This window comes from Rhipicephalus sanguineus, chromosome 2 (assembly GCF_013339695.2).
Source record: "Rhipicephalus sanguineus isolate Rsan-2018 chromosome 2, BIME_Rsan_1.4, whole genome shotgun sequence".
Lineage (NCBI taxonomy): Eukaryota > Metazoa > Arthropoda > Arachnida > Ixodida > Ixodidae > Rhipicephalus > Rhipicephalus sanguineus.
Window position 1 is genome coordinate 221,863,180 of NC_051177.1, and position 24,137 is coordinate 221,887,316.

The 24,137-nt window shown below is 45.5% G+C and overlaps 1 protein-coding gene across 6 annotated transcripts in view; it reads left to right on the plus strand.

The window, feature by feature from the left end:
• The window catches only part of LOC119384107 (uncharacterized), a 46,893-nt gene that overhangs the window by 12,947 nt on the left and 9,809 nt on the right, over nt 1-24,137 (plus strand). For 3 of the 6 annotated variants that reach the window (XR_005181858.2, XM_037652402.2, XM_049412771.1), the window contains 3 exons: nt 17,837-17,986; nt 18,700-18,919; nt 22,492-22,591. Coding sequence is in view for 4 of the 6 variants with exons in the window: in XM_037652402.2 (XP_037508330.1) it covers nt 17,837-17,986; nt 18,700-18,919; nt 22,492-22,561 (440 nt within the window). In the remaining 2 variants the exon portion in view is untranslated. The remainder of the gene's footprint in view (nt 1-17,836; nt 17,987-18,699; nt 18,920-22,491; nt 22,592-24,137) is intronic. The other 3 variants (XR_007415232.1, XM_037652403.2, XM_049412772.1) reach the window with 1 other exon arrangement.

Below are 24,137 nucleotides of genomic sequence, written 5' to 3' on the forward strand. Positions count from 1 at the left end.
CACTGCCGCAGGACGACCTGGAGGATGACTGTTTCTTGAAACCATAAGTGCCGATGACTTTGCCAAACGACAGCGAGTGGACCCAGATTTCAAGGGTCTTGTGGAATACCTCGAGGGCTGGACCGCCGTTGTTCAGAAGGTATTCAAGCGAGGACTGGGGCGTCGTTTTTCTTCCACGATGGCGTTCTTCTGAAGAAGAACTTCTCGCCACTTCGAGCCAACTACCTTCTCGTGGTGCCCTCAGTATTACGACCAAAAGTCCTCCAGACCCTACACGATGATTCAACGGCTGGACACCTCGGTGTTTCCCGCACGCTCGCAAGAATACAGGAAAGGTACTATTGGCCGCGCCTTGCCGCCGACGTCGCTCGCTACGTAAAGACATGCCGAGACTGTCAGCGACTCAAGACACCGCCGACAAGACCAGCAGGCTTTCTTCAGCCAATCGAACATCCTCGATGGCCATTCCAGCAAATCGGGATGGACTTACTGGGGCCGTTCCCGACGTCCAATAACGGAAACAAATGGATCGTCGTAGCTACCGACTACTGACCCGCTACGCCGAAACACGCGCGTTGCCCAAAGGCAGTGCCGCCGAGGTAGCCAAGTTTTTTGTGGAGAGCATCCTCCGTCGTCATGGCGCCCCAGAGGTACTTATCACTGATAGAGGTACGGCCTTTACTGCTGACCTAACTCAGGTGATCTTGAGGTACAGCCAGACAAGTCACCGTCGGACCACCGCCTACCACCCACAGACCAACGGCCTCACCGAGCGCCTAAATAAGACCATCGCCGACATGCTGGCCATGTATGTCGACGTCGAGCACAAGATGTGGGATGCCATCCTTCCATACGTGTCCTTCACATACAGTACAAGAAACGATGCAGCTATCGCCGTACAAGTTGGTCTACGGAAGGAGCCCGGCAACGACGCTCGACGCAATGCTGCCAGCTACCACCGACGAAGACAATCTCGATGTCGCCACTTATCTGCAACGTGCTGAAGAAGCTCGACAGCTCGCTCGCCTACGCATCAAGAACCAGGAGAAGGTCTACAGCTGTCACTATAACCTTAGACGACGCCACATGCAGTACCACATGCAGTACCAACCTGGTGACCGTGTGTGGGTCTTGACGCCGATATGTCGACAGAGACTTAGCGAGAAGCTTCTTCGACGATACTTCGGGCCATACAAGGTGCTTCGACGTCTCGACGCTCTTGACTGCGAGGTCATCCCGGACGGCATTACAAACTCCCAGCAACGCTGTGCACGACGTGAAGTCATGCATGTCGTGCACCTTAAGCCGTTTTTTGCGTGTTAGCGAACCAGGGCACTCTAGTTTTTCCTTTGTTATTGTAATTTTATTGTGTATGCACTTGTTTTTTTCCCCTTCTATGTTCTGTCACAAGCATCGGGATGATGCTTCTTCAGAGGGGGACATTGCCACGCCCGCTTCTTGTTTTATTTTTATCTATTCGAGTTTGACAAGCACGGACGGATAGCAACGCTCGACGCTGAACGTGCTGCAGTGTTCGAGAAGCTTCAGAATTGTAGTAGATCAGTTTGTTAAGATTGCGCACAGGACACCATTAGTCTAGATTATTCCAGAGCTTGCACGACCACCAATGATAAGACTGGAAAGTTCGATGCTTGATGTATAAAAGATGGCGCGTCCCAGCTAGGAGCAGTTTTATCGACGGCCGACGCCGTGTTCGCCGCTATCAGCGTACAGCGTGTATTGCTGTAGTTTGGTTTTCATTTCACGGTCACAAGTTCGGCCAAATAAAGAGTTTCATCTTGAACGCGCCGGTTGCTGTTTTCGTGGACGTCACAACCCCGTGACGATATGGTTTATGGAAAGCTTTGTATGTTCATGTTCTGCCAGCCTTTAGGTAGAAATCTGTGTGTTCACTGTTGACTCGATAACACACTGAAACTCGCATCTTGAGCTTCATGTCGACTAGTGTCACTACCTTCAAATCTTATGAAAGCGCAAGTTTCATATTTCTGTCCCTATGCTCGTCACCTGTGATGGCCTTATTGGAAACCAGCAACAACACAAAAATGATGAAGGTTGGTCTGACAAAATGCACCTAGTGTGCAGACGTGTGATTGGCTGTTGTTGCCGCAGCTTGTGCAGTGATGCTACCGGGGGAGCGCTTGCTCTGTAGAACTTCATTGATCCATTGCTTCTATCACTTTGTGGCACATATATAAGAAGTGCAGGTGCATGTAGAAAGTCAGTGTTTCAAATGGGGAGCGGTCTTTCTCAAGAGTGGTGTTGACAGGCACATTGGTTCAATCGGTATCCATTCACCCAAGGAAAGAGTTCTACTGCAAGAGCAAGAAAATGGCCATTGCACCAAAAACAGAAAAATCATAGAACATGTTCACTCATAGCATGAGGGTTGGGTATGCACTTGTACAGTAACAAGAGAAAGGACAACAACAAAACAACAATAATATGCACTCCCTTAAAAAATGATGGCGAAGAGGGTAAGGAACACCTAGGAAGGAATGCATACCAGCGCAGCTGAAAGTTCACTGCCCCAATGTAGGGATAAACAAATAAACAAACAAATACCCAAAATTTGCCTAAGAGCGTTCAAAAAAAAAAAACTCTCCCCGACCTTCAGTGTATGTTAACACAAAGCATACATCAATGTGCATGCAGAGATGTTCCCAGGTGTGGAATTGCACAGATCCTAGGAGGTGCAGAGTGTGAGCACCTGCATATGGTGTAATGAGGACATCTAGAACTAGCTGATGAATGCCATAGATGAGCTTCTGAGGCAGAGAGTGCGTGTGTCTTACAAAATCAAGGGCTATTCAGAAGCCTTTTTTGAAATTGTCAGTCGGAAAGGACTCCCTCCGGGCCAAAGGACAGAAGAGCCTTGCCCGAAGGCTGTGGAGGGAATGCGCAAATTCAGTCAACCAGTCTGGTGCCTGCACTGAGCGAAGTGCGGGGTGTGTCAAACACACAGGAAGCATCTGGACGACGCTCCCCACGTGTTTGACACATCATGGATGCCCAAAGCCGCTTTTCGTAGAGGCGTTGAACGTGTCGGCGACACTTAGAACAGTAGACTCTCAATAATTCAAACTTGAGGGGACCTCAGGATTTCATTTGAATTAGAAGTTCTCATAAATATGACTCAGGGCAACACACCAACTAACACTGCGATGTTTATTGTATCTCAGTGCCGCAGCAACGTCATAGACAGCTTTGCATGATTGAAAGTAAAATGTTTAGACATCAGTGATAATACTCGTACTCATAATCATACAAGGCGCGCACGGGTGTGTAATTAAGGGAAAAAATGTGTTGCATCCCAGGACAGTTGCTAGCCCCTTCTAATTCTTAGGACGCTTGCTTGCATGGCATACTGCGGAGAAAGTGACTTCAAGAAATGTTTGGCACACGATAGATCAAGGCCAGACCGTACCGTCTTTTCTTTTCTCGGTCAGCACGCGATTATTGGTGAGCAAGGTTCGGCTAGTTTGGCTATTTTGAAGGTAGGCAATCAGCTTTATTTGTGCCTGTTAGTAACAGAAAAATGTGAATGTTCAGCTAGAAGCAACAAAGGCAGCAGATATTTCCAGACATGGAGAAGCAAAAAGTTTGAATTAACCGAATTTGTGCAGTGAGGCAGTTTGAATTAAGCAGCTTTAATATACATTGAAAACATAGTTGGCCAACAAAAAAATTTAAGATTTGTTCGAATTAACCGAAAGTTTGAATTATCGGAGTTTGAATTATCAAGAGTCTACTGTATTGTCAGTCGCGCTTCTTGGCAGCACGTAAACAGCGGTGGATGGTGCCATTCATCTCAAGCCACGGTGCTCCTTCCATATTTGTGTAAGATGCTGACCGTTCAATGATTGTCATGTATGGGTGTGAAACAATTAGAGAAAACGATTATGTGGGGCAGAAATGTGCTTCCAGATCGATAAGGTCTTCACACAATACTGCACACGAAAACAATTGTGTTAGTCGAAGGTCTGCATACCAATTCGTTAAGACTGTACACGGTGCTTTTTGCCAAAATAATGTATGTTCAGGAAATGCACAAGAAACATGACAATTACAAAGGGCAGGAGCAGACAGCCAGATCGCTAAAAGACCAGAAGGGAGTGATTCCTCATATTGGCTGGGTCGAATTGTGTAGAGCCAATTTCTCTCCTGGCAGTGAACCACTGGCATAGCCAGGCCAGGGGGGAGGGGGGGCTTCAACCACGCCTTCCCTCCCATCCTGAAAAAAACTTCTGGCTATGCTACTGTAGTGAACATCTCAAAAATAAATTCCAAACAAAACAAAAGCTGCGTGCACATCACATTTTTTTTTCTTTTTTGGCTCTTCATTCTCTTTTCCGCTGACGGCTCTCCGTGGGTCCGCATTCGCCAACCGCTCGCACCATGTCACCGCGGGGGCGAATGCTCGCTGGCGTGTCCCACTTCACTGCTGCTAGCGGTTGTTTCCGGGAGTTGGTTGAACTAGAGGGCTAGGTTGAACCCCATAGTTCCCAACAGTCAGTGTTACGCGGTAACCCTAATAAGTCTCAAACAGCACCCGGCAGCGAAACTTGAGGCTAAATAGCTTTCATATAAGCACCAATTTTGAAAATAGGCATTTCTAAGAATTTAGGCACGAACGCCAAAAATAGGCATTTATAGGCACTATAAAAACACTATAAAAGCCCTTCTTAACCGCTAATTCATGCTCATATATCAAAATGGTGTAGGTGCACAAGGAACAAAATAGGCATTTGCCTAAAATTTGGTCTCTAGTTATAATAGTCAATTGTGGCTGCGGGTTGTCCATCCCAAAAGGGAATGGAGCGTGAAATCCTTGACAAGAAAGAAGAAAACAAGAAATTAAAGCTGCTGCACCTCCACCCACGACCCCAGTGGCTGCCATGCGCTCATACAATAGAACCTGTGTTGTAGTCTTCTAGGTATCTCTGGCCATGCACACTTCTCTCTTTGCTCTTGCACCTCTCCGAACATAAGTAGGCTACTCCACGCCACGCCAAGGTTGTGTTGACCCGCACCGTGACAGTAGCCCCTTTGGAGTCGTGGTATGCTTCACCGCATACCGTTTTACCATTGCGCCGAACTGCCTTTCAAATCCTCTGTGGCTGCAAGCGGATCGACTCACAACAGTGCTCATTCAAGTGTGCGAGATGATCGACGGGGCAGTGGTGGTGGCTTTAGTTATTGCAGTTAAGCAAAAAGTTGGAAAAATGTGACTTCGAAGAGTTTCAGGACCCAAAATTTCAGACGTTCTTATACATTAACTTTATGGGGCTTGTGGCAGTGCCGTGAAGGCGTCCGAATGTTCGAGCAAGTTTGAAAAATTGGAAGCTGTGTCATCTTTATTACTCATGTCTGTTGGCATATCCCATCTGATATTATAGCGTTCGCAGAACAGCCTGCCTTTCCGCTATTTTCCTTTTCCCATGCAACCCGTTTATAACAATAATCAGTTATAACAATGGAATTTTCATGGCACTTGAGTATTATAAGTGGGTTCCACTGTATGCAAGATAGATATTCCTTCCTGCATTCAAATAAAGATGAAGAGGTGAGAGGAGAAACTTTTATCGGCCCTATACATGTTTTTGAAATATGTTCAGTCTTTGAAACCTGATATTTTGCTATTTGGGTGTGCATGTGATCCTACCTGTGCTCTCGTTTATCGCTTTAAAGAGGATGTCGGACTTGTGTATTAAAAATGGCTCACAAGCTTCTCTGTTGTGGTGAGTGAGGAATCATGATTATTAGAAGGGTGGCCTTGAACTTGTCAATAGTGTGGCCAGGATATATGATTGTTCAAACATAGGTCAAAAGAGGTTTCGGTTTGTCCCATATGTTGTGCACGGCAAATGGTACATTCAAGAAGGTGAACAGCGTTCAAAGTGTCGCAGTTATAGTTTACCAGAACACACTGCTGGGCTATCCATGAACACTGAGAGAGTAAAAAGGGTGGCAGGCAATGGACTAGTGGTGCTGTGAGGCACACTCACAGAGTTTAAACACATATTGTCATAGTGTTGCACATGTGCATCATCACATTAGAAGACAAAATATATATATATATATATACCGGGTGTTCAAAGTTAAAGGGGTACTGACACCTTTTTTCGAAGGAGAGTTTACTCTGCCATACAAATCTCCTGTATGCAGAGACGGCTCTGAGCAAGTGTGAAGCTCAACAAATACTGATAAGATATTTTAATTTGACAAATAAAGTCAATTTTTCTATAGCGCACATGCTGACATCGACACTAGCTTGACGTCAGGCTACAGTACAAATTCTGGTGACTTCACGCAGCAGTCTGGCTAGTTGTGATGACGTTAGGTACCAAAACTTCCAAGATGGCCGCTTGTGCGTCACCAACGGAGCCACGGTGCGGAGCAGCCGTGGAAACGTCACTATATACTGTGCAAGCACGTGACGAGAAGCTCATACCGTGTTGTGACGTCAGGGTACAGTAGAAACCGAAACTTGCTTTTAAAAACATATTGTAATTACTTTTTCAGGGCGCACTCGCGCTTAGCACTACCTTTTCTAGGCTCTTGAGGGCTTGACCTTTCATTTGAAGCAAAAGAAACGACAACTGAAAATATTCGTGTCAGTACCCCTTTAAGCATTATGGTTTTGTTAAAATTGAGCGCTGGGAAGAACGTGAAAACCACATTTGCATATAAGTTATGTATCCAGGGGGACACAAAGTGAGACCATAATTATCCCTGTCAGCCACCCAGTTAGCTAAGATTGAAAACTTAACTTTTTAATGAGTTCAGTAAGCGGGCCTGTTTGTATTTAAAAGTTGGAGGCAGGTGCGTTTCTACACAGTTTTACTTGGAAGAATTGTTCTAGCATGTCCGTGCCCCGAGATATCCCGCTGCAAAGTTTAATTGCGGTTTGCATGATTACGCATGCAAGACAGTGAGCACTGGTGCAAAGCTCCTCCTCGATGTGGCGCGGCAGTTGCATGCGGCGTTTAATCTGAGAACGCGTCGAAGGCATAGGCAATGATAATAACGGTACGCTTTTGCTACCGGCTCGCGATAGCAAGCAATGACTGCTCGTCATATCAGGGAGGAACATTACGCCAGTGCTCACTGACTTGCATGCGTAATCGTGCAAACCGCAATTAAACTTTGCAGCGGGATATCTCGGGGCATGGACATGCTAGAACAATTCTTCCAAGTGAAGCTGTATAGAAAGGCGCCTGCCTCTAACTTTTCAATACAAACATGCCCGCTTGCTGCACTCATTAAGAAGTTAATTATTCAATCTTAGTTAATTGAGTGGCTGACAGTGATAATTACTGTCTAACTTTGTGTCTCCCTGAATACATAACTTATCTGCAAATGTGGTTTTCATGTTCTTCCCAGTGCTTAACTTTAACAAAACCATAAAGCTTAACTTTGAACACCTGGTATATATGTGGTAGTACATGCAGCACATCGATGCTACAGAAGGCAGCCGCGCGTGTGAAAAGGAGCCCTGCAGAAGTTTAGATTGAGAAGCATGCAAGGGGATTGGCATGCAAGAGCGACTGCCACAGTGACATTTGTAGGGGTGGCCAAAAGGTGCCAACCAACGCTCTCCTGCAAAATAACTTTCTTCCTGCACCGAAAATTGCTCCAAATCCTGTATTGGCTGGAGGAGCATTGCTTAATTGGTGCCGATTTCCATCCCGTTGAGGTGCTGCTGATTTGAACAAAGTGCTTTCCATAGAATTCAAAGACATTCAGCTCTAATACCAATCGTAATGGCTTGGAGCATCTCACAATCAATAGGTTTCTCGAATGGCATCTCCGAGTATGCATGCACAACTGGCCTGATTCCATCCGCAATCCATCCGTATAGAGGGAGGCAGCATCCACGGTCGCCACAAGACTGCCTGTGGGAATGCACAGGTCGATTGTGTCTGATGGGAAGTCGGTGGTGTCTTTTATGCGAGAGTCAAAGAAAGGGGGAATTTTTTTGGGTGATCCCATCACCATAACTTGATAATCTTTCAGTTATAGTGCCAATTCTAGAGATAGTCGGTTGGCCTGGGTTTTCTTTGTGTATCATTGGCAAAAAAAAAAAGCCTACCCAGAACGGGCCTTCAAGGGCCAGTAAACAACCCTGCGGTCCAAAATGTGTAATGAAACTATAACTGTGAACTTGTACCATGTGAACATGCTGCCGCAAGAATTTTGCAAGTAAGTGCTGTAATGAGGAAGTTACGGAGTACAAAACAACTCGCTTCCTCCGGTTTCTTGCTCGGCCTTCCCACCCTTCTCGGCAGGCAAGAGGGGCAGGCATAGCCTGCTGTCATGACTATGCCCACTTCGACAACGTAACGTGACGTCGGCAATTACGTCATCAACGACCGAGCAACACTTCCTCCACGTGTTGCTCATGTCAGAGCTGTCACCCTTGCGGCGCGGTAAACAAGTGTGGTAAATGCGTGGCCAGAACCGCATCACCGCAGGGCCAAGGTGCCGTGTCGTAGTTCAGAGTAGAGGTGTGCACGGGCTCCGGGTAGCCCGAAAGCCCGAGCCCGACCCGGCCCGCGGGCCGGGCTCGGGCGGGCCGACGTATTTTCACCTCGGGCACGGGCCGGGCTCGGGCTACTTGGAGTTTTATCGGGCCGGGCTCGGGCCCGGCGCAAAGCCCGACTCAAGCCCGAAATATAGAGAATGAGCGAGAATTGTTTTCCAGCACGCATACAGCGCCTTTTTCGCGACCGCTCTTTACCGCTTTTCCTTTCCATTCAATACTTTAAACAAAAGGGGAGCAGGTAAAGCACTGCCTCAGTTGCACTCCGACAGACAGAGAAGTGACACCACCTGAGCTAGTGACGGCGCCACGCGACTGTTCGCGTTAGATTTAAGGCCAAATCCCATATGAGTGAAAATGTACGCGACAGCGACGAGCGACCCGACGTAGATCGCCTACGTCGTGCAAGCTGACGCTTGCATGCGCATACCCCATACACGTGACGGCTTTGGCGAGCGAACTCCATTGTTGCTGGCATGAGGCCGTCTACTTGCTTGCTGTTTTTGCACGACAATTTGTAATCTGTTTAATAGATGCTGTTCGTCGTGTGTCGTTTGATCACATTTGCTGTGCTCAATAAAACGCCAAATTACCGGAAAACGATGTTTTGTTTACGCAGCGAACCTTCAAAAAACGCCAGGCCTGTGCTGAAACCGCAGCAGTCACAGCGAAAGCTGGAAGAACGGCGTTTCTAGAGCCCGTTAAGCTCTCTTGGGGCTACAATACAAGTGCACTAGAAAGGTACCCACTACGCCATAAATCACAATTTTTGTGAAGTTGGGAAGCACCTACTGAGACATTATTCGTCATTCTGTAGAGAAGCGAGGCACCAGCTACACGTCTGTAAGGCATTATGTGCACTTTGTCGACGCGACGACTGATGACGATGAAGAATTATGGCTCAGCCCTTTGTAATGGGTTGGAATCTTTAAACGGCCCACCAGTTATGTAATTTGCATTGGGTGACGCCCAGTCGCTATTTCCCTCTCCCGTCATGCTGTATAACATACGTTGACGTGGGAGAGAGATGGGGGAGGGGGGCGAAGAACTTTACTGAGACCCCGAGGAAATGGATAATGCGCTTATGGGCTTCCTTGGCAACCAATACAAGTGCACTTGCGAGGAACCCACTACGCTATAAATCACTGTAATTTTTTAGAAGTAGGGCAGCAGGCACTGTGCCATTTTTCGTCATTCTACGGAGAGCGTTGGTACCTGCTAAACGCATGTAAGGCATTATGCGCACTTTGTTGATGCTGTGCCTGATGACGATGAAGAATTATGGCGGAGCCCTTTGTAACGGGTTGGAAGCATTCAACAACCTACTCGTTGCGGAATTCGCATTGTGTGATGCCTGGTTACAGAATTCGCGTTGTGCGACGCTTGGTGCTTATTTTACTCTTCTACCACGCTATATTGCATATGCTAATGTGGTTCCTTCCCGACATGAAGCCTGTATAGGACCTTTTTGCACAGCAGTTTCAAGCACGGGCATGGCTCAGAGGTTGAATACTGGGCTCCGACGCAGAGGGCCCAGGTTCGAACCTCGTTCCATCCTGGATTTCTTTTCTCATTTCGTTTTTTTTTTCTTATTTCGAGCGATACTGGTTACGGACACCGGCGGCGGCGGCGGCGACGGCGGCGGACAACTACGGCGCCAAAAACGGCCGGTGAAATGATCTCATAACAGCTTTCGCTGTAAAAGCCGGGCCGGGCCGGGCCCGGGATTGTGTTTTCGTACGTCGGGCCGGGTCGGGCGGGCTCGCAGCCCTTTGCAGTCGGGCTCGGGCGGGCCTTCAACAAAGTCAGCAGGCCCGGGCCGGGCTCGGGCTCGGAAATACGGCCCGTGCACAGCTCTAGTTCAGAGGACCAATCGACGAAGCCGGTGCAACGTAATGTTGCCCATGGGCAAGATACGCCACTTTGCATACAAGGAGGATTGGCGAGGCACTGAAAAGGGATGTGGGAATTGTTTTTCTAAATAAAGCGTCTGCATGGTGCGCACCGCTGTGCTATTCACAAAATGTGATCGTCGCAGCTGTGCACAAATTGTTGAGCTTGTTGGGGAGATGTGAAAAAAAAGTTGAAGCCTGTTTGCTGGCCCTTTCAGATTAGGTATTTAACCACAGCATCACTAATTCTGTTTGCTTTTAGACGATCAAGGATAGTTCTTTTCACGACCTCTTGAGTCTGGGGCGGGGGCGTTAGGCCTCTTTTATATAGTCTCTAGTATTCATAATTACAGTGACCTCACCTTTGCCCATGGGTTATAGTATTACATGTGTCTGTCCTACCACTAAGGTTCCGCAGCCCTGCTTTTTTTTTTTGACCATCCCGACCTAAAATGGGTCTACACAACTTTGATATTGCAGAACTTTTACTGCCGGTCAAAATACTTTTTACCTTGATCATGGCATTGAATGAATTCCCCAGATGTGTGTTGTTGCCGCAGACAGTCTACATATCAGTTTCGAAGGCATGTTGATAATCGCAAGCCACATCAAGTGCATTTGTTCCAAAGCCACTCCACTTTTGCCACGTACTACAGTGTCAAAGAAAGCACTGATTCCACTCCACGTGTCAACAACCATCAAGCAACAGATGAACCGTCCACATGCACAGGCCTACCAGGGACCAGGGCTTAGGCACACACGAAATTCCAGCATGCCCAGGCAAAGCATCAGTGACGCCTGAGACACCAGACTCGGCTGGCCTTGCAACCAGCCTCAACGCAAACGTGTGGTGAAGCGTCAATCTGCCTTAAAGACAAGGAAAACTAAATCTCCCAGTCACCTGACAGGCACCATTTTCCGGAAGCCTTATCCCACGAGAGTGTCCGACCTCCCACTCACCTTTACGATCTCAGACGGACACTTGAGAACATTAGAAAAATCCTCTGATGGATCGATAACTTCTGGATAATTACAGACTACCGATAAGGCATGCTGTGTCCCAAAAGTTGGTCTCAAGATGAGGAAAATTGTAAAAAAAAGACTTGATTTGAGTGCCAGGTGAGAGCATTCCTGAACTTATAAAATTGCTCCAAAAGGGTTGCACATTTGCATGAAACCATCTGTGTCCCAGCTGTCAGATGTTAACCTTAAAAAATGGAATATTATCCTAGAGAGTGCCACCCTGTGACATAATCATTGCTCGCAATAAGTCCTGTTTGTCTGCTTTGGCGAAAGAGGAGACAGAGCTTTTGAACAAATACGGAGGCCATACTCCCATTTTTAGAAAAGTATTCACCTGAAAAATAAAAAAAAACTAGCAATCTCAAAAGAACACAAAATTAGATGTGATAAGGTCCCTGCTCTCTTCATTCATTCGCTGACATGCAAACTTCTTTTTCACAGGAACACTTGTCCAGAAAACAGATGCTAAGCCTACCCTAGTTCATTTGTCCAGTGCAACTTTTTCCGACGATGCCTGTCTAAGGTTTGAAGCTTTTGTCCTGCCTTTCGGAATAGCTGGAGCTGCTCCAGCTATTCCTGCTATACAAAGATTTTGACAACTTTTCACGGCAACTGAGACTTTGCGAATACTACTACCCATGAAAAGGTTGCAGCAGGAGACGAAGACCACCCGCTTCTTGTACTGAAGAATAAGGACGGGCTGTAGTGCATGCAGTAGGCATTCCCAAATTATGACTGGAAATCTGCTGCTGTGTATGAAACGAAAGGACACTTGGAGGCTAACAGGAGAAAAACTTAAGGGCCGTGCAGCATGCAGTGGAATTGAGCGTGTATTATCATTAAGAGGTTAGAGGAAAAACAGGAATATCAGATATCCTAGTTAACCCTTTGAGAGTCAAAGACGTAAATATTTGTATGTCATCTCGAACCGCCACGAGACGGTACGTCATTGCCTGTATGTTTAAAATGCACCCCTTTTTCAATCATTTTTCTTGCTTGGCATGTGCTGCCACATTGCGGGAATACATGGAATGTTTTTTTTAGCACCGATGCCTCTCCGTTTCTTCTTTATGCTCTACTACAGCGGTGCGCCGGCTAGTTTCAGTTTCGTCCTTTGGCCAGTTCCCGTTTATTGCATGCGCAAAACTGATGGCTTTCTGGTTTAGAATCTTTCAAAAGGTGACGGATTTGTTGCTACACTCAAACCTCGTTATAACGAACACGGATATAACGAATTATCGGTTATAACGAACTAAATGAAGAATAGCCTTGTCATAGCTACAGTGTTAAAAATAAACGTTTATAACGAATTTTCGGATATAACGAAGTTATTTTCGTCGCAGATGAGACTTTGTTATAATGAGGTTTGAGTGTATCTTGTTTATTGCTCCCCAGTACCTGATTACGCCTGTTTCTGTGCAGGCGCTTACTGACCGAAACAATGCCACCGTGGTTGCGTTTCCTGTTTTGGGGACTCACAAAAACCGCTTCCGTTTCGTTGGCGATAAGACGAATGATTATTATTGGTTTCAGACTTCTTTTTGCTTTCTGGACACGCTCACAACTACACAATTTTCTTCAGCGCGCTCACCAGTGCAGTTTGCTTGCGCTTTGGAAGTGCGTGCCGGTTTCTCAGCTGCAAAAGTGAGTCTAGCGGCGATTCCTCCGAATCGCCACTCGACTGGCGAATCAGAATCTGATTCGGTAAATGTCAGCCCGTCATACAAGGTGTTACTTACGAGTTACGATTCAGATGTTGGTGAGCGAGCGACATCTCAAAAGTGTGCGTGGCGAGACAATGCTGACTGGATAAAAAGTAGCTTTTCTCCCTCCATGAACGTAGCGTGTATTAGGGCGGCACATAAAAGAAAGGGACAGGACACAGACGTAGAGATAGGTAGGCGCTAAACTTCCAACTGTTTATTTCATGCCAATCACACCCATTTTATACATCCGCGAGAAAGCACAACTCATCTTGCACGTGTTCTCAAACCAAGGAACGTCATCTCCTTTTCCGAGAAGGAAATCGATGACGAGCTTACACACAATTGTCCTAATTCTTTTATAGCTCGTGTGTAAGCTCGTCATCGATTTCCTTCTCGGAAAAGGAGATGACGTTCCTTGGTTTGAGAACACGTGCAAGATGAGTTGTGCTTTCTCGCGGATGTATAAAATGGGTGTGATTGGCATGAAATAAACAGTTGGAAGTTTAGCGCCTACCTATCTCTACGTCTGTGTCCTGTCCCTTTCTTTTATGTGCCGCGCTAATACACGCTACGTTCATGGATGACCAACTCGCCCGATCAGCAACCCTTCTGTCCTTTTCTCCCTCCGTGTTTCCACTTGACGCCACTTCGGGCACTTATTTTTGTATGTCTGTGAACTACACAGAAGTTTATTGCAACTCATAATTTTTAACAGTCCGATATGTTTTTCTTTAGAACTTATCTTGCTGTTACTCATGAAAAACCATGTGCATGTAACAACACAAAAAATTTTTAGTCACTTTATGGTCACCCAAAAAAGTTTAGGCAATTTTTATTGCGATAGCAATTATATCTACAGTCTCGGCTCGTTATTGCCTCTCGTCGTCGCTGCCGTCATGCACCGTATATGTATAAGTATGTGTATATATATAAAAGTCCCAAAGAAAAATAATTCAGAAAAATGCTTCCAAAGCGCAAAATCGAACCAGCGACCCCTTGCTCCGCAGTACGTGGCGCTAACCGCTACGCCACAAAATGCAGATTCTTCAGGTAGCTAATGGCGACTGTTATATTCACACCCTTTACCGCTGGCAGTACTCAGACACGGCAGGAGCTTATAAGCTATCCTTCATAACCAGCGAGATGGCGCGAGGAGCACAACGGGCACATTTAAAGGTCTTCGGCCAGATCGCTCGCTTCATCTAATATTTGCGCGGGGAGAACCTTGCCCTTCCACTGTCTGCTCGCGCCGTAGTTGCTGCCGGGGGGGCAGATGTTTCTGCAGCATAGCAGTGTGTCCATTGCGGGCTGCTTTTCTTGCTATCGCATTCATTGCTTCGCCCTTGCGGAGAAACTGCGACTTTTTTCTTAACTAGATTCATCTGAAAAATTTAATTCAGCAATAAAAGAAATACACATTCTCTGGGATGCCTTTTACGAAAAAAAAAAATGACCCTCAAACGGTTAAGCAAAAGAAATGGACCTGGTTTGACTGAGACAGCTGATGGTCAGTTGGAGCAACGGGACGTACACCAAAGGATGGAAAGCACAGCTGATAATGGGAGCAAGTCATTTGGGGCCACAAAATTAAGAAATTTGCAGGAATAAACTGAAATCAGTTCGAAAAGGGTGGGTGAATAAGAGATCACTGGGATAGGCCTTCATTCTGCAGTGGAGATAAAACAAGCTGATGATTCATCAATGTTACTCTGCTCCAGGTCTTGCGAAGCTTACTTTTCCTGTTAGAAAAGTACCCATGGAGTTCCGGAAACAAAAGCACTTTTGGAGGTGAAGGGCCTCAATGAGAGCTAGGGACAACTTTTGGTGCAGGATTACCAATCTTGCTTTTCAGATTGAAGCCCATTGCCTGCAAAAAGTGCTGCTTATGTTCTGAAGAGCACTACAGTGTTTGCCGACATGAGACCTAAATGAAACTGGAGCATCTTCAATAGGCTGTAAAATGAGCTCCACTGTGTGTAGATTCCAACATGTTGGATGTACTGCTTTGGTTAAAGCTATATGTTTCTCTGAAAATACTGGAATTTTAACGGCCCTTCTGATGAATACATTGCTCGATATTGGCAACTTGAAAGTAGTTGTGCACAAACACAGTGAAGTGAATGTGATGTCTTCCCATAAACATATATCCTCAGGGAAGACCTAGATTTACCAGAGTTACGAAGAGCGCCACATTTTACTGTCACCTTTCTTTTCTCAGCTGGGGAATTGGATGTTGTAACACTCCTTCCACCCGATTCAGATGGGACAATGCGTGACCGGGTTTGGGCTGTGTCAGGCACTTATGAGTGGCATATTGTAATACTTATCAAAAGGCAACCTGCCAGCAGGTCTGGTAGGCCGAGCAACAAATTTGTGGGCTTGGTTGCCTGGCATTGGAAAATGCCCCTTTTAAATGGCCTTTCCTGTGGCATTTAATTTGATTTCCTTAAACGTATCCAGAATAACACTACTCGCTTGATCCCTTCCAAGTACAGCCAGCGTAACCCTTATGAAGGATGGCTTATCATAGCCTTCATTAGACCGAAAGGTTTTCTATCTTTGTCTTTTCTATAAAACTTCCCATCACGCATGGCGCCAGTATGCCGTATGGCACGCGCGAACTATTCCTTTTTATTTAGCTTATGCTGTAGGGCATACCGGCACCAATTAAAAAGAAAAAAAGTGACCAGCTCATTTCAACATCCAACTATTATTCCTCTCGTGCTGACCACAAACAAGGTTGGATGCATCCACTGCAGTACGAAGGCCTTTTATATTCCTTTGTGCCACACACAATGACTGCATTTGATTGCATTTATCACTGACATTACTTTTTTGTTTTTTTGAAGATGTTTATCTGATTCTGTTCTTTCTTGTGCTACAGACGCATTTTTTTTGTTTTTCCATTCATTCTAATACATATGATGTTCATGTGCCATAAAAATATCGATCTATTGGTGTAGTGCACATTCTGGACCTTTCGTTTTGCTAGGCATTATTCTCTTTTAGTGTCGTGTCATTTCAATTGTAACTAGCCTCTCCTCCATAAAGCTATGGCACTTGAGGGTAGTATTCATAATAAATAAATAAATATTTGCACGATTCTTTGTCACTTATTGTGTTGCAATTACACATTGAATGTGAATGGCACAGCTTTGAATAGCTTCGAGAGGCACTCTTGCTGTGCATTAGTCCACAAGGTGTGCATGCCCTTGAGTCTTTGTGCATATTAATCTGAATGGCCAAACAAGGACCCGTTGAAGCTGCCTATGCTGTCAGAACCTTTCTGGTGCTCCAGATGGCAACAGGAGCTTGCTGAAGGTTTAAATTTCGGGGGGCGATGGCTCTTGCGATTCATCACAGCTGCTTTATCATTAGCTAGGCCATGAAATGGCCCTCTTCTTAAAGTTACTGCCGTTGCGTTCAGGTAATGAGAAACTTTACCCATTTAAATGCCACGATGGGACCCAAAATGCTGCTTGAGCTGTCCGTCAGCTTGATCTGTGGAACTTCGCTATTTCCAGGACTTTGCCATGCCTGGTAAACACGAGAAAGCAGTGCACAGCTTTCAGCTCCCTCAGGAGGCATCTGCAACTGCAGGTGCTAATGTGGAACGGAAGGAAGGCTAGCGTGAAATTTGCCATCACTTCCTTTATTGACTGTTACATGTTCAGAATGTCCTGCTCAAAATATGAAGAATTTGTAGCTTTAAAACATGATTTTTTTTATTTGCTCCAATTTCGGTATTGTCGGCTCCAAAACGAAGGATTTTTTAGTGGTACAAGTACCAAGCACCACTCTGTCAAGTGCTGGTGCAAGTTGTGTGAAAACCTTGATCAGAATTAAAAAATGATGAAATGGGTTAAGCTATGTTCAAAATAAAATTATAAATATAGTAAATAAAATATAGTTAGTGGAAGTTAGTATAAACAGCAATTAGTATAAACTGGTATGAAGTGGATGGTTGTGGTTGAAAAGCCTCATCAAATGAGGAAAACCGACCGTCGGTGACAGCATCAACACGAACAATGCAAAGAATCACGTCATCAGAGATGTTTGATGACGTAACATCACAGATTGCCAAAATTTGTGCCATCACACAAGATGTGATGACCTCGTATGAAATGAGCACGTGGTCAGAAGTGCTGCAGGCAGCGCAATACCTGGTAAGGTACAGAAAGTTCTCGGTTGTGTCGGTCAATGAATTGACTGAGAAGAAAAAGAGGATGGCTCACAGTTAATCACAACTTTGCCAACACAGTGTACCCTAAAAGTCTTGCATTAGGGTCGCTTTACTTTCCTTTTTGCTGTGAAAGCTTGTCTGTGATTGCAAGGCCTCATCTATTGCTCCTCTTGATAGTCTCTGGTGCTGCCATCATGGTGGTTAAGATGGGTGGGCAACATACTGGTGACAGGGTATGCTGTACAGGATAGCTGTAGCCGCTTCCCCATTTCCTTGAGGAACGACCATGAGCCCCATGACTGGCATCTTTAGGCCGTCACATCATCGGTGTGACATATTTTTAGACATCCAGTGGATTAACGTTTTACTGGCATGGCGTTACTACCTACAAATCAGAAGCATTCTTTGACCATGATTAAACTCTGCTGAAAAGTAATTTCTCAACCCCTTCTCTTTTCCTATGCAGGATGGCTGATGTTTGTGCAAAGCATGATGACACTGGCTCTCATGTTTGCTCTGGGTGCCCTGGTCTTGCTGAGTGTGGTGCTGATGCGTTACATGCTGCGCTTTGAGATCATCTTCCTGCTGGGTGCATTCATTCTCGAGGCTATTACAGGTGCCCACCACCTTTCTTTGTGCTCTCATTTTGCCTTATTGCAAAGCTCTCCGCTGGGTAATATGAATTGTTAGAATCAAAAGAATTTAGTGTGTCCTGAAAAATGTGTTGTAGCTTAATAGATGGAGTCCTACTACTATGTAGCAGCACAGAGGAGTTCCAAGGTGCTTTAGTGGACGGCTCTAGGTTAATTTCGGTCACCAATGTATTTAGAACGATAGCTCTACTTCTCCTGGTACAAACCTAGAAAACGCCTCATTGCGTGAATGAATCTGACCTTCGTGCTCGGCCAAGGTCGTGCCAGTGTTTCTGAGCCGCGCCTCCAGTGTCGTTGCAACACTGGCCAAAGCGCTTCAGTGAAACCCTAGTGCGACCCGTTTGCAAAGATGGACAGCAGCTCAAGATGAGTCTTTCGTGCCACTGCTGCCAGAGGTGCTGGCTGCATCCAAATTCACTGCACATTCGGGCCAAGAGCGCCAAGCATCGTCTGTGTGTTGACTTGTGGTGCACTTGTAAGATGCAGTAGTTGCTGCTGTGGCTCGACAAAGTTGTTTAACTGCGTTTAACCTCAGCATTCCTTTTACCATTCACTTGAAGCATGCTGCACGTGTGTTTTTGCATTCGGGCGAGTTTGTGTGGCAGTTGAGCATTCTTACTTTCTGTGAATGAGCTTTGTTTTTGGCCAGCAGATCTGTGGCGCTTGTCTTGTGCAGCGGTGCCCGTGTTCCTGTCAGTGGCGGTGTTTGGAGGCATGTGCTTCGACCGCTCCTGGCTACAGTACCCAAATTACAACCATCTGTCGTGGGCCTATGCACTTGCCGTCGTTGCCTTCTTCTTCCACACGCTTGCTGCCGTGATGCTTCTAGGAGAGACCTTCAAGGCCCGTGAGCGCCGGCGACGGGCCAACAACCTCATCTACAACATGCAACCCAGGTCCTGAGCTGTGTCTCGTCACTGCTGCGGTCTTGGAGGGGAGGGGCTACTGGGAAGCCGTTCACAGCCACTCGTGTGGTGTCCGAGTAGATAGAAGGCTATTTGGGAGTGGTATATCGAGCAGCATGTGGGCCTCGAAACAAAAATAAGGACGCAAAAGGAGTGCCTCCGGGGGAGAAAAGTCCTAGGCACTCCCAGTGCCATCTGCACAGTCTTAGGGATTATTTACTACACTGCTACACAAAAGGAATGAGGCATTAGAATCGAGTGGCACGTGGTAAATATTTAGTGGACTTGTCCATGGAGATTAATCTGTAGAGCCGTTTTTTCAAATGCATGCATGTGTTGATGCACTTGTCACAGTTGGCAGTCTTCTTTTCCACTCTTGCCAGAGTGTGCATGAAGGAACAGCAGTGGCAGTACAGCTCGCGCAGTGGCAGGTGCGCGATAGCTATCGCCATTGGCCTGCACTTGTGCTCTATCCAATAGGCTCATGCCAAGCATCAACTGCGCAGGAACAGTCTCCCTTGGAACTTTTGCTAGCACCACTTTCAGTCATTGTATTGTAGCCATCACATCACGGCTGTGTTCTTCTAATTTGTTTCAACGATTTCACTGCCAGTAACATTCTTGTGGCAGGAAGGCTGCGCTGCAGACGATTGAGTGGCTGCAGTCACTCAACATGTAGAGGTTAATGGGGCGCTTGTTTTGTTGTCTGCACTGAAGCTTGTCAGTTTTCTGACCTTGACGTTTTGTTGCCCGGTGATAGTGATTGCACACGAAGTGTACTTTGCACAGTCGCAAAGTGCCTGTGATGGATCTTTAAAGAATGCACTGCCACATTTAGAACATCTTAACATGTCAGTGTCTACCTGCTGTATTGTTGTCTCTGTTACACGAGCTGAATGAACAGTAGCAGCATACTACTGTTTCTTTCATAAGAACAATGAAGAACAAAGTCTGGTTGTTTGTTCCAAGAAAACAACCGTGCCACTTATTGTGCCTATCTGTTCTGTAGTAAAACTTCGTTAGCACTTGCGGAAGCAGTTGACTTCTATTAATTCAACATGGGTCAATATGTAAATACACTGTGAGGGGCACTTTTAGAGTGTGTGATTTGTTGCTCCATGCCACATTTTAGATATTTTGGAATCCTTTGCCACCTGCCAAACACAGAAGCAGACGCTTTTTTAACGCATGTTGTTTGACAGCTGCAATATTCCAAAAAATATTCTGCCACTTTACGACTGCGTGCAATTACATGCCAGAGTAGGCCACGTAAACATTTATTATTGCATGAAAATAGACACTATGTTTATGCCTCAGATGTGTTGTGTGGCCAGGATTGCCTCAGAATACTGAAGATCGGTTTAACGAGAGCACCAGCCAGCACAACCCACAAAGGTTTCCCTCGTCAATGCATCTAGTTGCAAACAATGTCGTCTTCAGATGCAGGCCCTGGCCACCTCTGCAGAGGATGTTTCGATTTCACTAAATTTCTAACCCCCCTGTACGTCCAGACAGGACACCTTCAAGTGAAATTAATAGAAGTTGACTGTCTCTGCTGTGCTACGCATTTTTGTTTTGTTTTTGTTTTTTTTTACTTCGGAGCTGTTGTTGAGCGAAGTAGCTCTGTCTTGAATTCATGTGAGTGTTTAGCTCAGGGCCAGCGACAATTTGACTGAACACAGAAATGCTTTTTTGAGGCAGCCCTTGAACCACTTTCAACGAAACTTGGTCTATTTGAGAGAGAACATTGAATTCTAGTGACTGGAAGCAGCAGCTGTGTTTTATACAGGGCCTGAAATATTCTTTAAAATATTTCTGAAAATGAGCAAGACAGGAAAGTATTATAACCACAACATTTACAACTGTCTGCCAGAACAAATATTGTGGAGAAAATTGATACGTAGCTTTGCAGCTTACGCGAGTTTGTTGTTTGTTACATTGTTTATAAGCGTTCTTGCATAAGTCCTGCCTTCTTTTTATTCTAATGCAAAACAAGGTTTCTTTTTTTTTTGAGAACTATTAACCTAAATATCACCCCCCACCTTGCATGCAAGGCTTGTGCACTCAATAACTGTCACAGTGTGGTACAGTGCAAATTGTAGCAAATTGTAGCAATGAGACGGTGTCACTTTTGATTGTGCTCAAGCTCAATTGGGATAAGGTTTCAGGACCACAGTTGTGGTCCTTTCTGCAGCTTGCATATGAGATTGAAAAATTCGATACTCGTCTGGCTCAATCATAATGGCTCCAGTTCCTTGCACTGATGTAACAAAAAAAAAACAACCTAGAAACAATGTTAAGCCAGTCTAACCTCATTTTATGCTTCCTCTTGGTGTCCTTTCTGGCTCATTGAAATGTCGTGCCACAATTGAAGTGCCGTGCGTGTGGCATTTCTACATTTGTGCAATAACAGCTCTTCACTGCCTTTGAACTATGCTCAATTAGATGAGTAATATAAAGAGCTGGTTTATGAGGATTTCGCTAAGGGAGCAAATACCAACTGGCATCTGTCATTAAGGGCAAACAGTTAAGCAGTGATAGTCTTGCCACATTACGAAATTCAAGAGGTGAACAATGCACCCTCAGTTATATTAGATATGCCCTTGCATGTTACCATTGGTTGTGTCACCAGTTAATGGCTGTACACTAAGCAAGCAGGAAATATATTAGAACCAAACACAAGTCCAGCTTGATGTCTCAAGAGACAAGCAATAACCAAAGTGGCTACATTTAGCTGGAGCTATTTACTGTTGCAGAAAGCACGTGCAGTTGTATACAACTGAGCCGTGTGTAACAAGGCCTGTATATAAGCAGGCAGCTAGTGTATTTTGTGGGCGAGAGCTGACTTAATTTGCTATTTGCATTGACAGCATATTCTTTTGATAATTGTAGCGCTGGCTTTTCTGTGAGGCAGTTTGCTCAACTAACAATGGTGTACCAACAGTGCGCTCATATTGTGACGCATAAAGGCAGCTGCAGTATGACAAGCACCATCCATCATTTGTGGCCAGCACATGTCTTGTGCACTGCAGAGAGGTGCACTTGCATGTTATGAGAAGGGCTTAATTAAGGATCAGTCGCTGTCCTTTAATGACATCCAGACAACATTTATGGATTGAAATAATCTCAACCTGGCTACACAAGAAAACCTATCTTTCATGGAGGAGTAATGTGCCACTAAAACGCATGCACCGCTTCCCCATGTTTCACTGTGCCTTCCCTTCCTGTGGTCACTTTTTGGGCTCTCCTCTGCTGTGCGACCTGTGCTCACTATGCTTATGCTGCTCGGAGACTAAATTTCAGGGTTCATAGCAGTCCTGGAAATTTCTCACTCACTCGTTCCTTGAAAGTGAAAGGCCTAAATATTATTGAATTTTGTGTTTGGCCAAGCTCGAGAAACGTTGTGTGGCTCAAGAAGACCATTAGCACTTATGTAGTGCTTAGTTGCGTATACAATAAGCACTGTCTGATGCGGCCTCATTTGAATCCTTGGAATTCCCTCAAGGACTGCTACCAACCCATTTCTGACTAACACACCTCCTTCCTTCTGTGACCTAACACAGGCCGGGAACTTCCCTCTCTCTGCTTGAAGCCACACCTGTGGAAAAGCCATCCACCCCAGCTGATGAGTAGCCGTTCCCCATAGATGGGGATAGCCTCTGGGTGGGTATGCTTCATCATCTGGGAAAGCAGGGTCATCGCTGCTTTCAATTGACCCTCCCACTCTGTCCTTGCATGACCCCAGTGAACTGTGGCAAAGCAAAGGCTGTTGCATGTGAACACTGAATGTCAGACTGAGAGTAGACTTCTCATGTGTACTCCACTTTCAATGTTTTGTTGAATAACACTGGTTCTGAAGGGTGATCTTTGTCAATCATGGTCGGCCAGGCCACACATGCTTCACCGTGTTTTGTGCAGGCAAAATGTGGAGATCAGAACGAAGCTTTTCGCTGCTGCTGCCTTAGCTGCTTAGAGTCACTTAGGGGGGCCATTGTTGCTTGCATAGAAGTGCTTCGAGAACTTGTTCTGCCTGTCACAGTCTAGCAGAACGGGATGCGAGACTGCGTTAGTTATGTAAGCGTCAGTTATATAATAAAAAATGTGACACTGAAGAGTTGCATTGGCTGATTGGTACATTTACTGAAAAGCTTAGAAAGTCGGTGCTCTTGAGCGTTGCGTGTTTGATTACTGCAAGCACTAATGCGAGGCATGCTACAAGAAGATTTCAATTCGTTCGCACTTTCATTGGCACGTGTAAAATGAAGCCATGTTTGAAAGAATCCAAAACTTTCATACTCTGGCATCTGTGGTGTCTCGGCAGCCTTTTATGAACTCCTAGACGGCAGTGGCATAACTTCCCGTTAGTAGCACTGTAAGCGGCAGTTCCTGAAACTTATTCCTTAAAGATTGCATGTGTGCAGCACCACCTCTCGGCACTTTTCGTGAATTCAAGGAGGCTTCCTTATTTTCATGCAGCTCGAAGCATACGCTGCTGTAGCTTGTTCCTGAAGTACCAGTTCATGTACAGTGCGTAGAAGGCTTGCAGCCAATTGCAGCACTGTTGCAGAGAAATTGCTTCTTCTGGCAGTTCTGAGCCCATTGTTTCTTGACAGTATCAGGACCGGCATACTTAGCCGACTTACCCATTCTGCCAACATCCAGGCATTATCTTCGCCAAGAACAATTAAAAACTTGCTTCCTTTTTCACATACTTGGGCACCGAATTAGCAGCTACTGAGTGCAGTGGTGAACTTGTGCAATGTATTAATATTCATAATGAGTCCAAATATTATAGTTACAATTTTCAAATGTTTTTGTAAAGCATTGCAGTTTTGTGCAGTCATTGTGCATAAAGAAAGATGTTGCAATACCAATTGTGCTTTCAAGACTATTTGCTTACACCAATGCAACTAATGCCAGATGTATGGATTCAGTGTTTTTAGAGTGTGGAAATAGCTTTTTCTTTTATTAATGATATTTTGTGATACTGAGCAATGACGAAGACAAATTTTAGGAGATGTTTCTAGAGTTGACATCCTGAAGAGCTCTTTGAAGAGGTGACACTGACAGTCCTGTGTGTCGGCCTTTTACTCCTCCCTGTCGCATGCATGCCGGCATATTGTAAGAGTGGACGTACAGTTCAAACTAGGTGTGCGCAGTACTCCGTCTACTGCAACACATTTCGGCCATGACCTGTCACCACGAAAGC